This window comes from Biomphalaria glabrata, chromosome 12, assembly GCF_947242115.1.
Source record: "Biomphalaria glabrata chromosome 12, xgBioGlab47.1, whole genome shotgun sequence".
Classification (NCBI taxonomy): Eukaryota; Metazoa; Mollusca; class Gastropoda; family Planorbidae; genus Biomphalaria; species Biomphalaria glabrata.
Genome location: NC_074722.1, coordinates 27,235,055 through 27,250,147, shown reverse-complemented (window position 1 = coordinate 27,250,147; position 15,093 = coordinate 27,235,055). Strand labels below are relative to the sequence as shown.

General features: G+C 36.6%; 1 protein-coding gene across 2 annotated transcripts in view; it reads left to right on the top strand.

Moving 5' to 3' along the window:
* Positions 1–14: 14 nt before the first annotated feature.
* LOC106058023 (sodium/nucleoside cotransporter 2-like) overlaps positions 15–15,093 on the top strand; it is a 30,634-nt gene continuing 15,555 nt past the window's right edge. Inside the window, exons 1-5 of one of the 2 annotated variants that reach the window (XM_056007094.1) lie at positions 15–295; positions 2,533–2,644; positions 4,447–5,132; positions 6,858–6,999; positions 11,587–11,778. In XM_056007094.1, the coding sequence (XP_055863069.1) occupies positions 4,603–5,132; positions 6,858–6,999; positions 11,587–11,778 (864 nt within the window). In that variant the 5' untranslated portion in view covers positions 15–295; positions 2,533–2,644; positions 4,447–4,602. Of the gene's footprint in view, positions 296–2,532; positions 2,645–4,383; positions 5,133–6,857; positions 7,000–11,586; positions 11,779–15,093 lie in introns of both variants that reach the window. The other variant, XM_056007095.1, reaches the window with a different exon arrangement.

Genomic DNA, 15,093 nt, shown 5'->3' with positions numbered 1-15,093 from the left:
ACCTTGCATTATAAACCACGTCTCAATTGCAGAAGCAAGAGTCTAGACTTGACAAAAATCATGAGCCTCGTACACACTTGAATACAAACGATACTGAATTCATGATGATAGCGATTTGTTGCACCGTTGTCTTATGGTTTTAACTGTTGTTATAGTAACAAAAGGACGCGGCCTTTGTTTTTGGCGTATGTTTGAGTCACCATCGACTAAAAGAAAGTGGTCACGTGTCAGTGATGGATTTCGTCATTTTAGTTTGATATTATCTTAACTTATTCGAAAGGAGAGCGATTCAAATGTAAGTCATTTGCCACTTTGTCTTTAAAACGATTAAATGTTTAATAGAAAAGCTTGTAGAATATATTGCATTTGTATAAATTATCTATCTATCTATCTATCTATCTATCTATCTATCTATCTATCTATCTATCTATCTATCTATCTATCTATCACTCAGTTTTTTTAATGATCTATTCATTTTAATCAAAATGTTTTTCCATACAAATATCTAGTTAATATGAAGATATCAATAAGAAGATATAAAGTCAATATGAAGTTATCTAGTCAATATGAAGTTATCTAGTCAATAACAAGATATCTAGTCAATAGGAAGATATCTAGTCAGTTTGAAGATATCTAGTCAATAGGAAGATATCTAGTCAATAGGAAGATATCTAGTCAATAAGAAGATATCTAGTCAATAACAAGATATCTAGTCAATAGGAAGATATCTAGTCAATAGGAAGATATCTAGTCAATAGGAAGATATCTAGTCAATAGGAAGATATCTAGTCAATAAGAAGATATCTAGTCAATAAGAAGATATCAAGTCAATAAGAAGATATCTAGTCAATAAGAAGATATCTAGTCAATAAGAAGATATCTAGTCAATAAGAAGATATCTAGTCAATAAGAAGATATCTAGTCAATAAGATATCTAGTCAATAAGATATCTAGTCAATAAGATATCTAGTCAATAAGAAGATATCTAGTCAATAAGAAGATATCTAGTCAATAAGAAGATATCTAGTCAATAAGAAGATATCTAGTCAATAAGATATCTAGTCAATAAGAAGATATCTAGTCAATAAGAAGATATCTAGTCAATAAGAAGATATCTAGTCAATAAGATATCTAGTCAATAAGATATCTAGTCAATAAGAAGATATCTAGTCAATAAGATATCTAGTCAATAAGAAGATATCTAGTCAATAAGAAGATATCTAGTCAATAAGAAGATATCTAGTCAATAAGAAGATATCTAGTCAATAAGATATCTAGTCAATAAGAAGATATCTAGTCAATAAGAAGATATCTAGTCAATAAGAAGATATCTAGTCAATAAGAAGATATCTAGTCAATAAGAAGATATCTAGTCAATAAGATATCTAGTCAATAAGAAGATATCTAGTCAATAAGATATCTAGTCAATAAGAAGATATCTAGTCAATAAGAAGATATCTAGTCAATAAGAAGATATCTAGTCAATAAGAAGATATCTAGTCAATAAGAAGATATCTAGTCAATAAGATATCTAGTCAATAAGAAGATATCTAGTCAATAAGAAGATATCTAGTCAATAAGCCTTACATTACGTATTCTATGGAAGCATCAGGGATCTTTTGAAATCTATTTGGGAGTCATCTTAATTACCGTTTTCATTGGCTGGATTTAATGACACTTGCTTCTTATTGGCTGTAGGCCTAACAACAGTTTCATTGACTGGATTTAATGACACTCGCTTCTGATTGGCTGTAGCAACAGTTTTATTGACTAGGTTTTATGACACTAGCTGATACAGCTTTGGAAAAGTAAGCCACGTTCTGCCTCACTGGTGTTTAGTGTTTGTAAGAAAGTAATTGTTGATTGACATTTAAAACAGATCCACACTATTTACAAGGTTATGTTATATGTCTGACAGTTTGTATGACATTCATTTTCAAATATTTTCAAATTTTCTGAAACTATTTTTTTGGGTACATCTCTACTTATAGAAATCTAAAAACAAGACACCTTAAAAAAAAAGCAAATAAAAAAAAGAAATTTACATTTACAGCCATACCTCTCAATATTGTAAATTTCCTCTTTTCAATATCAAACAAAATTAATCAATTACCACTAATTAGTTAATTAATTAGTTATTTGTTATTAATTCATATATGTTAAGCACAATTAATAAGACATAAAGTTTTAATTTGATCAAACTCATCAAAGTGAGTTGAGATAAGGAATAAAAGCTTTGTAGAAAACGATTGCCTTATAGGATTCTGTGACTGTATTGTCTCTTGTGATCTTTAGTTTTAAAAATCTAAATACAACGCAGGTCCAATTTTGTTGAACTGTTGGTCGAAATGTTACACGATACTAAATTAACATACAATTATTAGTAAATTACCATGTTATTAACTCAACTTTAAGGCTATAACTAGATCTCAATATAAAGCTCGCAGTCAAAAGGTTTGATTTAAATACGCCACTGTGATTTTTATTTGGCAATAAGTAATTCTGATTAAACTTTTTCTTTGTATCCAACAGATTCCCAATGAATGTAAAAAAAATACCTTAGCTGTAAGGAAATACATACAGAGAAAGCCACGAAATACCCCAAGAGAATCGGATCTTCTTTTTCTTCTTCTTAAACTGTTAGGTAGAGTTGAGCCTTCGGCTCTTGGAACTCCAGGCCAGCAAAAGTGAACAAGAGCTCCCTCTCACCGGCCTGTATGAAAACAGTGTACACTGTTTTGTCTGGTGGGTGGGTCAGACTCGCGGCAAGAGGCCGAGTAAAGATCTACTAAGACCCCCGCCATTTTTCTTTTCTATAACAGGCTAACCGTGCGGGTCACGCCATTTATTATGTAAGGCCCCTTGAGGAACAGCGCCTGGATTGTGACAAGGTTGTGGGAGCTTTATTACAACTCCGCCCACAGGAGTCTTGTTTTGCTACCCTTTAGCCTAATCGTTTCCTCCTACGATCGTTTCCACCCGGGCGCCACTATGAGGCAGGGTAGCAAGCCCGGGAAGAGAATCGGATAATAATTCATGTGGATAGGGTTAAAGTTGCAACGTACACCACTACAACCACTTCTTTTGTTCTTCCTCTCGTGCAAGATTTCTCCAGCTAATCTTCAATCTTTACTAAGCTAATCTTCAATCTTTACTAAGCTAATCTTCAATCTTTACTAAGCTAATCTTCAATCTTTACTAAGCTAATCTTCAATCTTTACTAAGCTAATCTTCAATCTTTACTAAGCTAATCTTCAATCTTTACTAAGCTAATCTTCAATCTTTACTAAGCTAATCTTCAATCTTTACTAAGCTAATCTTCAATCTTTACTAAGCTAATCTTCAATCTTTACTAAGCTAATCTTCAATCTTTACTAAGCTAATCTTCAATCTTTACTAAGCTAATCTTCAATCTTTACTAAGCTAATCTTCAATCTTTACTAAGCTAATCTTCAATCTTTACTAAGCTAATCTTCAATCTTTACTAAGCTAATCTTCAATCTTTACTAAGCTAATCTTCAATCTTTACTAAGCTAATCTTCAATCTTTACTAAGCTAATCTTCAATCTTTACTAAGCTAATCTTCAATCTTTACTAAGCTAATCTTCAATCTTTACTAAGCTAATCTTCAATCTTTACTAAGCTAATCTTCAATCTTTACTAAGCTAATCTTCAATCTTTACTAAGCTAATCTTCAATCTTTACTAAGCTAATCTTCAATCTTTACTAAGCTAATCTTCAATCTTTACTAAGCTAATCTTCAATCTTTACTAAGCTAATCTTCAATCTTTACTAAGCTAATCTTCAATCTTTACTAAGCTAATCTTCAATCTTTACTAAGCTAATCTTCAATCTTTACTAAGCTAATCTTCAATCTTTACTAAGCTAATCTTCAATCTTTACTAAGCTAATCTTCAATCTTTACTAAGCTAATCTTCAATCTTTACTAAGCTAATCTTAAATCTTTACTAAGCTAATCTTAAATCTTTACTAAGCTAATCTTCAATTTTTACTAAGCTAATCTTCAATCTTTACTAAGCTAATCTTCAATCTTTACTAAGCTAATCTTCAATTTTTACTAAGCTAATCTTAAATCTTTACTAAGCTAATCTTCAATCTTTACTAAGCTAATCTTAAATCTTTACTAAGCTAATCTTCAATCTTTACTAAGCTAATCTTCAATCTTTACTAAGCTAATCTTAAATCTTTACTAAGCTAATCTTCAATCTTTACTAAGCTAATCTTCAATCTTTACTAAGCTAATCTTCAATCTTTACTAAGCTAATCTTAAATCTTTACTAAGCTAATCTTCAATCTTTACTAAGCTAATCTTAAATCTTTACTAAGCTAATGTTAAATTGTCTTTTTTCCCCCACTTACCAGAATTTAAAAATCGTTCTAGTGTTTATAAAGAAAATCATATCACCTAAAAATTCTTTTTCCTAGTTAACAACTAACACATAGCAATTAGAGAATGAGTACCTGCTTCATTTGCACTAGAACCTAGTATAGGCCTATCAATACGCTTTAGTAGTCGCCTCTGGGCAGATATTTTCTACCTCGATGTTCCAAACAACTTATAAGGTGATATAGGCTAGTGCAATGGAGACACCTAACGAAGAGACTCGCAATGGAGTCCTACCTTTAAATTACTTCCGGCACGACATCATTTTAAAAGAGCAACACAAGCCCACAGATATTTACAGCGGGGCTGGCATCGCACAAACCACGACACTCGGCTGCACGAGCGACTTGAAAAAGACAACACAGGAAACAGACGTCTCGGTGGCGGTAGTTGACATCGAGGTGCCTCCAGATGTGACGTCTCGGAGGTCTCCAACTTCATGGCGCTTCAAGCATCGAGAGACACTGAAACTTGTCGCTGTAATCATCTCAATCCTCGGCTACTTCGCCTACTTTACAGCGGCATTGGTTCTTAATTTCCAACAAGCCATCCCTCTCCTTGTGTTGACTCTGCTCGCTGTTGTCATAGTAACAAAAAGACTCGGGCTTCGTTTTTGGCGGACGTTTGCGTCATCAGAGAGTAAAAGAAAGTGGTCACGTGTCAGTGATGGATTGCGGCGTTTTAGTTTGAAATTATCTAACTTATTAGAAAGGAGAGCGATTCAAATGTAAGTCGTTTTTTTTTCACTTTAAAAAGAATACATGTTTAATATACAAACTTGTAGAATATACTGCATATACATAAATCTATACCTCGCTATGTATCTATGTACCCATGTATCTATCAATTTATCTATCTATCTATCTATCTATCTATCTATCTATCTATCTATCTATCTATCTATCTATCTATCTATCTATCTATCATCTATCTATCTATCTATCTATCTATCTATCTATCTATCTATCTATCTATCTATCTATCTATCTATCTATCTATATATATATATATATATATATATCTCATTATCAATTAGTTTAAATCAGTCTTTTAATTACATTTGTAATAGATCTAGAATTTAGACCAACAACACTAAATCTGTGCCGTTAATTATATTTTTTACCATTTGTTTTTGTTTAGCGCTATTTCATGCTTTTAGCGTTCTCACTACGCTGTGATCCCTATCATTTATCTGGACCAGTTGGGACAATTGCGGTTGGGGAGGGTGGTGAAAGAAAGGGATATCTGTGTGGATTTCGACGTTATTTGGTTTTTAAAAGCATTTACAAAAAAAAATAAAGGGGGGGGGGAGGGTACGACCTGAATTCGAACTCTTGGCTGACACCTCATCGGGCCGACGTGTTAACAACTCTGCTGGTGAGGTACTTGCGATTAGAAAAGATTGTATAGCTATATATTGGTTGTTTCAATTTAAAGCGGCAACCTGTAAAGAGGACTAATTCAGCTTCAGTCAAGTACAATTTCTCTCCATTGTTTGAGATAACAAACACAATAATTAATTACCAGTAGTTAAGTAATTGGTTAATTTAAAAAAAAAATTCTTGTGTTGTCAGGTAAAAGAAATAATTGTGCAAAATTTCAGTTTGAACCGAGTTTGGGTATCGAAGAAATAACGTGTACACATTTTTTACAAGACTGACATAGTGAGTTGATATAAGCTTTGTAAAAAAAATAAACAAAAGGAACAACAGTATTTCTAAAGACTACATTTATAGGCCCATATGTCTTTATCCTATTCTAAATTTCTAAGTGCAATTTTAATTTTCAAATAATAAGATAAGATAATTTTTATTGATCCAATCAAATACAAATTTGGTTGAACTACAAATGACAACCTCAGCGTAAATAATCAAACAATTCTTGAAATCAATGAATAGTATTTTAAAATTGTAAGAAACATAAGAAAATATGTTTTGAACTTTCTTCTAACTTACCTACAATGAGAAATTAAAAGATGCAGAAACATTTTTCAGAGTGAGCGGGTCAAACTACCTCATGTTCTCACCATCACCTTTGTCTGTTGAACCTTTAGGCACCACTCAAAATCTGTTGACCATTTTTCTCTATTCCACGCTGTCTTTTGGCTTGGATAGAATCTCTTTCAGCGAAGGCCTGTCCATTCTTTGATGTTGTCTTCCCATTACTAAATCAAAACTATCTTTAGGCGACCTATCAATAATGATAATTTCGCTGATTCCCTACTGGTCTACAGTCATCAGTAACCAATTATCAAAGTAGATAATTCATAATACTCTTGAAAATCCCCCAAACTCTAATGGGTACCTGACTTTAGTTTGGGAACGCAAAGGCGGTTGGTCGTTGTGCTGGCCACTCGTTAACCGTTGGCCAAATAAACAAATGACCTAAACATCTGCTCTATACATCGCAAGGTCTGAAAGGGGAACCTTTTTTTCTTTACATTTTTTTTCAGTGTGTGTTATTTGCTATGTGTGGGAGCCATGCTCACTTATGTTGTCGTAAAGAACTATTCCAACTTGGAGAATTTAAAGCCGGCGCTGGGGCTATTTTGTATCGTCCTCTTTTGTTGGTGCATATCCTATGATAGGTTCAAGGTAAGTTGGTTGATAGGTGCAAGGTAAGTTGGTTGATAGGTGCAAGGTAAGTTGGTTGATAGGTGCAAGGTAAGTTGGTTGATAGGTGCAAAGTAAGTTGGTTGATAGGTGCAAAGTAAGTTGGTTGATAGGTGCAAGGTAAGTTGGTTGATAGGTGCAAGGTAAGTTGGTTGATAGGTGCAAAGTAAGTTGGTTGATAGGTGCAAGGTAAGTTGGTTGATAGGTGCAAGGTAAGTTGGTTGATAGGTGCAAATGCAAGCTATATAATAGGTACAATATATGCAGGTCAATAGATGCAAGGTAAACTGGTTGACAGAGGTATTCCCATCAATAGCTTCAAGGTAAACTGGTTGACAGAGGTATTCCCATCAATAGCTTCAAGGTAAACTGGTTGACAGAGGTATTCCCATCAATAGCTTCAAGGTAAACTGGTTGACAGAGGTATTCCCATCAATAGCTTCAAGGTAAACTGGTTAATATTTGCATGGTAAGTTGGTTGATAGATGCTAGGCAAGTTAGTTGATATTTGAAAGGTAACCTAGACTCATGGGCGTAGCCAGGATTTTTTTTCGGGGGGGGGGGGGGTTGGGGGGGATCCCGCGGAATAAAATTATATTATATTACATTCTGACCCTTTCGGAAGACGTTTATTGCGCCCTAGAATAGATTCTTCCTGGAATTAGTGGAAAACTCGCTGACTACCCGCCCTTGCTAGCAAGGGGGTTTGGGGGAGCTCTCAGCGCTCTCCCAGCGCGGGGCGAAGCCCCGCCGCCGAGCACTATTTCTGGTATTGAAAGCCAACAAAATGCATATTCTGAGGTATCTACAGTTCAAGATCTTGCTATTAAAAAGTTTTATTTCAAAAACCTAATGTGCTATTTTTACTGACTTAGACCCTCTCGCGCCGTTCGGCACATTTTCCAGCAAGGTGTTTCGCAACTCTTATTTTGCGTAATTCATTTTGTCGGAGAACATGTCGCTCAAAAACTCATGCGACGCTCTGTCACAACCTTATTTAGGGTTCGACTCCCAGTTCGGCATATGATTTCTTTGAGTTAGACCCGATCTCTATAACTGACTCCTAAAATCCGTCTTAGCCATCTTTGTTGAGCCACATTTAGTGTTTTTCAATTTCGGCAGATGACTATTTAGACTTTATTAATGGAGCCCAAGCCACTGGTAGAAATGTGTAACCTCTCTTGACTACGCTCTTGTAATTACATGCCTGTATTTCGCTTTAGATTTTATATCGAAAAGGAAAGTTTTATCGTCAAAATCATCTGTTGAGGGGTTTTAAACTAAAAATTCTCTGGAGTTTTTTAAAATTCAAAACCCCATTTAGCTACGGTCATAGAATTTGGTGACTAGTTTGTTTTAAAATAATATTGAAGAGAGAGGTTTTTTAACTCAAAACGCTCTGTAGGGGAATTTTAAATTCAAAACCATCTGGAGGGGTTTTCAATTTAAAACAAAAGCCATTTGGAGGAGGGGGATTTAAACTCAAAACCCCTCATTAGCTTAGCTACGCTCAAAGAATTTAAGTGTGTAATTTGCTTTTTTTTATATTGAAGCGGTATTTTTTAGCATCAAAACCCTCTAAAGGGTGGTTTAAACTCAAAACCTCCTTTGGCTATGCTCATAGCATTTTGAGTGCGTAATTTGCTTTTTTTTTAAATATTGAAGAGGTATTTTTCAGCTTCAGACCCCGCTGGCAGGGGGTTTTAAACTCAAAACCCCTTTGGCTACGCTCATAGATTTTATAGTGTGTCATTTGCTTTTTTTTATATTGAAGAGGTACTTTTTAGCTTCAAACCCCAAGTGGAGGAAGTCGGGGTTAAACTCAAGACCCCTTTGAGAATTTTGAGTGTGTAATTTGCTTTTTTTATATTGAGAGGGGATTTATCGTAATTTTTGGAGGCGTTACAGCTGTTTTCTTGGAATTTGGGGATTGTTGTTTGCATTTTTTTTTAGTTTTGTTTATAGAAGAGGGGGATTTAACTGCAAAACCCCTGGTAGGGGGTTTTAAACTCAAAACCCCTGGTAGGGGGTTTAAAACTCAAAACCCCCTGGTAGAGGGATTTTTATCTCAAAACCCTCTGATGTTTTTTTTTACTCAAGACCTGTGGTAGGCCCTGTTAGAGGGTTTTAAACTCAAAACCCTATTCGCTGTGCTTTGCTTTTGTAAGTGATGATTTAGTATTAAAATCTCACCTAAAATAAACAGAATGAAAGCAAAAAATCAGTCACTGAATTCCGTTCCCTTCGGGGCGGGGGGGAATTTCATTTCGGGGGGGGGGGTTGAACCCCTCCCCCCTGGCTACGCCCATGAACCTAGTTGATGCGTTTAAGGTAAACTGGTTGTTGGTCCTAAGGTAAGCATGTCAAGTGGTCAGATGTGAGCTGTTTGAGCGATTTTATTGATTCTAAATATGTTTGCTTAGGTTCTAAGTAATCTGTTTCCATAGCTTCAGAGTATGCTGTTTCAATGATTCAAAGTATGCTATTGGATAGTTTCGAATTATGCTGTTAGGTATGTTTATAATATGATATGCAATGTATTAGTTTAAAAGTATGCTGCTTGATAGGTTTAAATAATTCTCTTGGATAGATTCAAAGGATTTTGATTCTTAGATTTCAAGGTATGCTATTTGTAATCAGGTTTATAGGCTCTTATTATGCTAATAGTTTCAAGCAATCTGGTCGATAGGTTCATGTGATCTGGTTTATAGGTTCTAATTATGCTGAATGGCTCAAACAACCTGGTAGATAGGATCTGATTTACAGGTTCAAAGTATGCTGATACCTTTATGTAATCTTTCGATAGGTTTAGGGTACTTTAGTTATCAGGTTCTAAGTTTTCTGATTTAATAGTATCAATATAAGCTGGTTGCTTGAACACGTTTAGCAAGTCGTCAGGTTCTAGATAAGGGTGCTAGACAAGATTTTACAAATCCTGACGGCTACGTTCTCGTCAAGGCGGTATCTCTTTTGTGATTCTGTACTCTTCAGCTGAATTAGTTGAATTGTGTACATCAAATGACAAAAAAATGAATTTTGAAAAATAAAAATCAAGGTGTAAATATGGGTGAACGAGTAAATGGTGTCTTGTACTTACTCTCCGTATAATTAAATGTTGCAAGCTAACACCCCAGACTGATTCTAAGTTTCTAACTAGGGGTTAGTGTAAAGTACAAGATGGCCCCTTTAATTAAGAAAAAACTATGTTTATTCGCTATCTCTGAAAGATGTCGTCTGTCTTGTCGAGCGCCGAAATTCCCAACTAAACGTGAATAAACATTAATTATACACTTCTCTTTCTTCAACTGTGGCGTCATAAGTTTTGTTTTTGAGAGTTTGCGGTTTCTCGATTAATTATCTGGAGGAAGTACATAATAAAGGATACTGTCAAGGCTGTTTTCTTCTCTAATATACGTACATGTTCTTCAATGCTGATTACTAAATGTACCCAAGTCCTAGGCAATACCGTAATGACACTTTTAACGACAGAATAAAGATTTAGAATGCCAATTCACTGACATATAACATGTTTATTACATGTGCAGTAATATCATGCAGGCTCGGTTCTGAAAAATGAAATATCCAGTATCAATTAAAATATAACAGCTCAATATCCCATAGACTGAACAATGACTATACAGAAAATAATTAGAGTCTACCTTCAACTCTATCTATAACTAAAAGTCCAACTGTCCTGGACTAGGAACAAAACCACTCTACTTTATTCAAAAAAACATCTCAAACAGTAAAACAATCCAAAACAATAACAGTTTTGAAGTCAACAACCTGAATTGCTCGTCTTCCCCTCTACAGTTAACACAGAAGACCCAGGCTGACCAGAAGTCCGTCCTGACAGATACTTAAAGCTTCCTGTCATCAACTTTTATTGTATTACGACTTTTATACTTTCTAGATAGTCATAAAACATACATGTCGAGACTCTTTAAAACTCAAGCTTTTAATTATCAAAAACTGCCAACTCCTTCCCAAATCTCCTTTAAAATTTTTGCCATCATCACAAGTTAAATGAAAGATATGCTTTCCAAGGAAATGTTGGATAGTTGGCATCTAACCAATGGACAGAATAAGCGCTCAAAGACTCCCTTAGAACATATTATCGAGTCCATTCTCGTGAAGTTATGAAAAAGTCAAAAGTGTCAATGGTGTCCATCCCCCAACCTTTCCTTGTATTATAAATAATGCAGTAATTTCACGTATGTGTTCTTGTGAGTGACTGTCCTGGTGTAAATAATAAGAACATTTTACCTGTCGATTTGTTTCTATCGCATTAATTATATTTTGAAAAGTTATCACAATTGCTAGCAAATTTATTTCTATTTCTTTCATATTGGTTGTAGATAATTGATATTAAAGTTGTTTGTTTTTAAATAACAATAAAATATGTTCCTTCTCTCTGCATTCAAGCTACAACCCACTCTTTTTCCCACTAAAATGAAGAACACAATAAACCTATAAAGATACATGTGCATTATACACATGTAAAGAATAATGTTTTAGTTCCACTTTTAGATTATGTGACACTAACACTTGATATTTTCTTTTTTTAAGATCAACTGGCGCCCTGTGATCTGGGGGCTTGGTATGCAGATGCTACTTGGGCTTTTTGTACTCAGGACGTCCGTTGGCGCTGAGGCGTTTCGCTTCATTGGTCATCAGTTTGAAATATTTCTGAACTACGTGTTGGCTGGAGTGACCTTTGTCTTCGGGGAAAAATACGAAGATTTTTTCTTCGTTTTCAAGGTAAATTCTGTGTCTGTGTATGTAAAGTTTTTAAAAAAGATGAATATAAACTGTGTATAAACTCGAAGCTAGTAAAAGCCAATGTGTAATACATATAAACAATTCTGACTACATTTCTTTGCAAACCTTCACGCGTAGATCACGTGACATTAAAGTTAGAGTTATGCATATTGCAGCTCTATGTCTATTTCTTTGTTGTGTGTCTGTGGGAAAGATGTTTCCTCTGGGCGCTACTCATATAAAATAAGAGTTGAGTTACAATTCTGAAGGTACATACGTACTTACGTTTTTCTTTAAAAGTACAGTAATGAGTTCTGTGGCCCACTTCAGTCGAGAAGTGACTATAAATCATCTCCTAAAAATTACATTAAGTCTGGCATTAACTCTGGCTGGAAAAAAAACGTCGTTCAGACAGCAGTTCCCTCTTCTGAAAGCAGCTGATGCAGCGTTAACTTACAAGATATATATATATATATATAAAGGTAAATTGAAATTGAGTTATTGAAGGCCTTAAAATAATCATCCAAAATGTATGTTTTTTTCCCAACACTTGATCTTACTTATGAAGTTACACAGACAAACCAATACGAATACAACTTTTAAAAGCTATGCTTAAATTGATGGGGAATTTCGGCCAATGGTGTCGTTTTGACCTAGCCACACAGAAGACTGATGATCACAACTACAGTGTCAACTGTAACTAATTACGTCTCTCTGTCCACCTGCAATACACCTGACCTGGATGACAAACGAACATATGTGTCCGTTGGCCTGGACATTAGTGCGTGCTGACCTTCTAGCGTCCTTTCTTCTTTTTTTTTGGTCCATCCGTTGAACCCGAGAACAAGTCGCCCTGATGTCATCTATTTGTGTCGATATAACAAACAAATGACACAAAATAAAATAAGCAATGTTAAGGAGGCTAAACTGTAAGCCACGTTAAGGAGGCTAAACTGTAAGCCACGTTAAGGAGGAGGCTAAACTGTAAGCCACTTTAAGGAGGCTAAACTGTAAGCCACGTTAAGGAGGCTAAACTGTAAGCCACGTTAAGGAGGCTAAACTGTAAGCCACGTTAAGGAGGCTAAACTGTAAGCCACGTTAAGGAGGCTAAACTGTAAGCCACGTTAAGGAGGCTAAACTGTAAGCCACGTTAAGGAGGCTAAACTGTAAGCCACGTTAAGGAGGCTAAACTGTAAGCCACGTTAAGGAGGAGGCTAAACTGTAAGCCACGTTAAGGAGGCTAAACTGTAATCCACGTTAAGGAGGCTAAACTGTAAGCCACGTTAAGGAGGAGGCTAAACTGTAAGCCACGTTAAGGAGGCTAAACTGTAAGCCACGTTAAGGAGGCTAAACTGTAAGCCACGTTAAGGAGGCTAAACTGTAAGCCACGTTAAGGAGGAGGCTAAACTGTAAGCTACGTTAAGGAGGCTAAACTGTAAGCCACGTTAAGGAGGAGGCTAAACTATAAGCCACGTTAAGGAGGAGGCTAAACTGTAAGCCACGTTAAGGAGGAGGCTAAACTGTAAGCCAGGTTAAGGAGGAGGCTAAACTGTAAGCCACGTTAAGGAGGCTAAACTGTAAGCCACGTTAAGGAGGCTAAACTGTAAGCCACGTTAAGGAGGCTAAACTGTAAGCCACGTTAAGGAGGAGGCTAAACTGTAAGCCACGTTAAGGAGGCTAAACTGTAAGCCACGTTAAGGAGGCTAAACTGTAAGCCACGTTAAGGAGGAGGCTAAACTGTAAGCCACGTTAAGGAGGCTAAACTGTAAGCCACGTTAAGGAGGCTAAACTGTAAGCCACGTTAAGGAGGCTAAACTGTAAGCTACGTTAAGGAGGCTAAACTGTAAGCCACGTTAAGGAGGCTAAACTGTAAGCCACGTTAAGGAGGCTAAACTGTAAGCCACGTTAAGGAGGCTAAACTGTAAGCTACGTTAAGGAGGCTAAACTGTAAGCCACGTTAAGGAGGCTAAACTGTAAGCCACGTTAAGGAGGCTAAACTGTAAGCTACGTTAAGGAGGCTAAACTGTAAGCCACGTTAAGGAGGAGGCTAAACTATAAGCCACGTTAAGGAGGAGGCTAAACTGTAAGCCAGGTTAAGGAGGAGGCTAAACTGTAAGCCACGTTAAGGAGGCTAAACTGTAAGCCACGTTAAGGAGGCTAAACTGTAAGCCACGTTAAGGAGGCTAAACTGTAAGCCACGTTAAGGAGGAGGCTAAACTGTAAGCCACGTTAAGGAGGCTAAACTGTAAGCCACGTTAAGGAGGCTAAACTGTAAGCCACGTTAAGGAGGCTAAACTGTAAGCCACGTTAAGAAGGAGGCTAAACTGTAAGCCACGTTAAGGAGGCTAAACTGTAAGCCACGTTAAGGAGGAGGCTAAACTGTAAGCCACGTTAAGGAGGCTAAACTGTAAGCCACGTTAAGGAGGCTAAACTGTAAGCCACGTTAAGGAGGCTAAACTGTAAGCCACGTTAAGGAGGCTAAACTGTAAGCCACGTTAAGGAGGCTAAACTGTAAGCCACGTTAAGGAGGAGGCTAAACTGTAAGCCACGTTAAGGAGGCTAAACTGTAAGCCACGTTAAGGAGGCTAAACTGTAAGCCACGTTAAGGAGGCTAAACTGTAAGCCACGTTAAGGAGGAGGCTAAACTGTAAGCCACGTTAAGGAGGCTAAAATGTAAGCCACGTTAAGGAGGCTAAACTGTAAGCCACGTTAAGGAGGCTAAACTGTAAGCCACGTTAAGGAGGCTAAACTGTAAGCCACGTTAAGGAGGAGGCTAAACTGTAAGACACGTTAAGGAGGCTAAACTGTAAGCCACGTTAAGGAGGCTAAACTGTAAGCCACGTTAAGGAGGCTAAACTGTAAGCCACGTTAAGGAGGCTAAACTGTAAGCCACGTTAAGGAGGAGGCTAAACTGTAAGACACGTTAAGGAGGAGGCTAAACTGTAAGCCACGTTAAGGAGGCTAAACTGTAAGCCACGTTAAGGAGGCTAAACTGTAAGCAACGTTAAGGAGGCTAAACTGTAAGCCACGTTAAGGAGGAGGCTAAACTGTAAGCCACGTTAAGGAGGCTAAACTGTAAGCCACGTTAAGGAGGCTAAACTGTAATCCACGTTAAGGAGGCTAAACTGTAAGCCACGTTAAGGAGGCTAAACTGTAAGCCAGGTTAAGGAGGAGGCTAAACTGTAAGCCACGTTAAATAGGCTAAACTGTAAGCCACCTTAAGGAGGCTAAACTGTAAGCCACGTTAAGGAGGCTATACTGTAAGCCACGTTAAGGAGGAGGCTAAACTGTAAGCCACGTTAAGGAGGAGGCTAA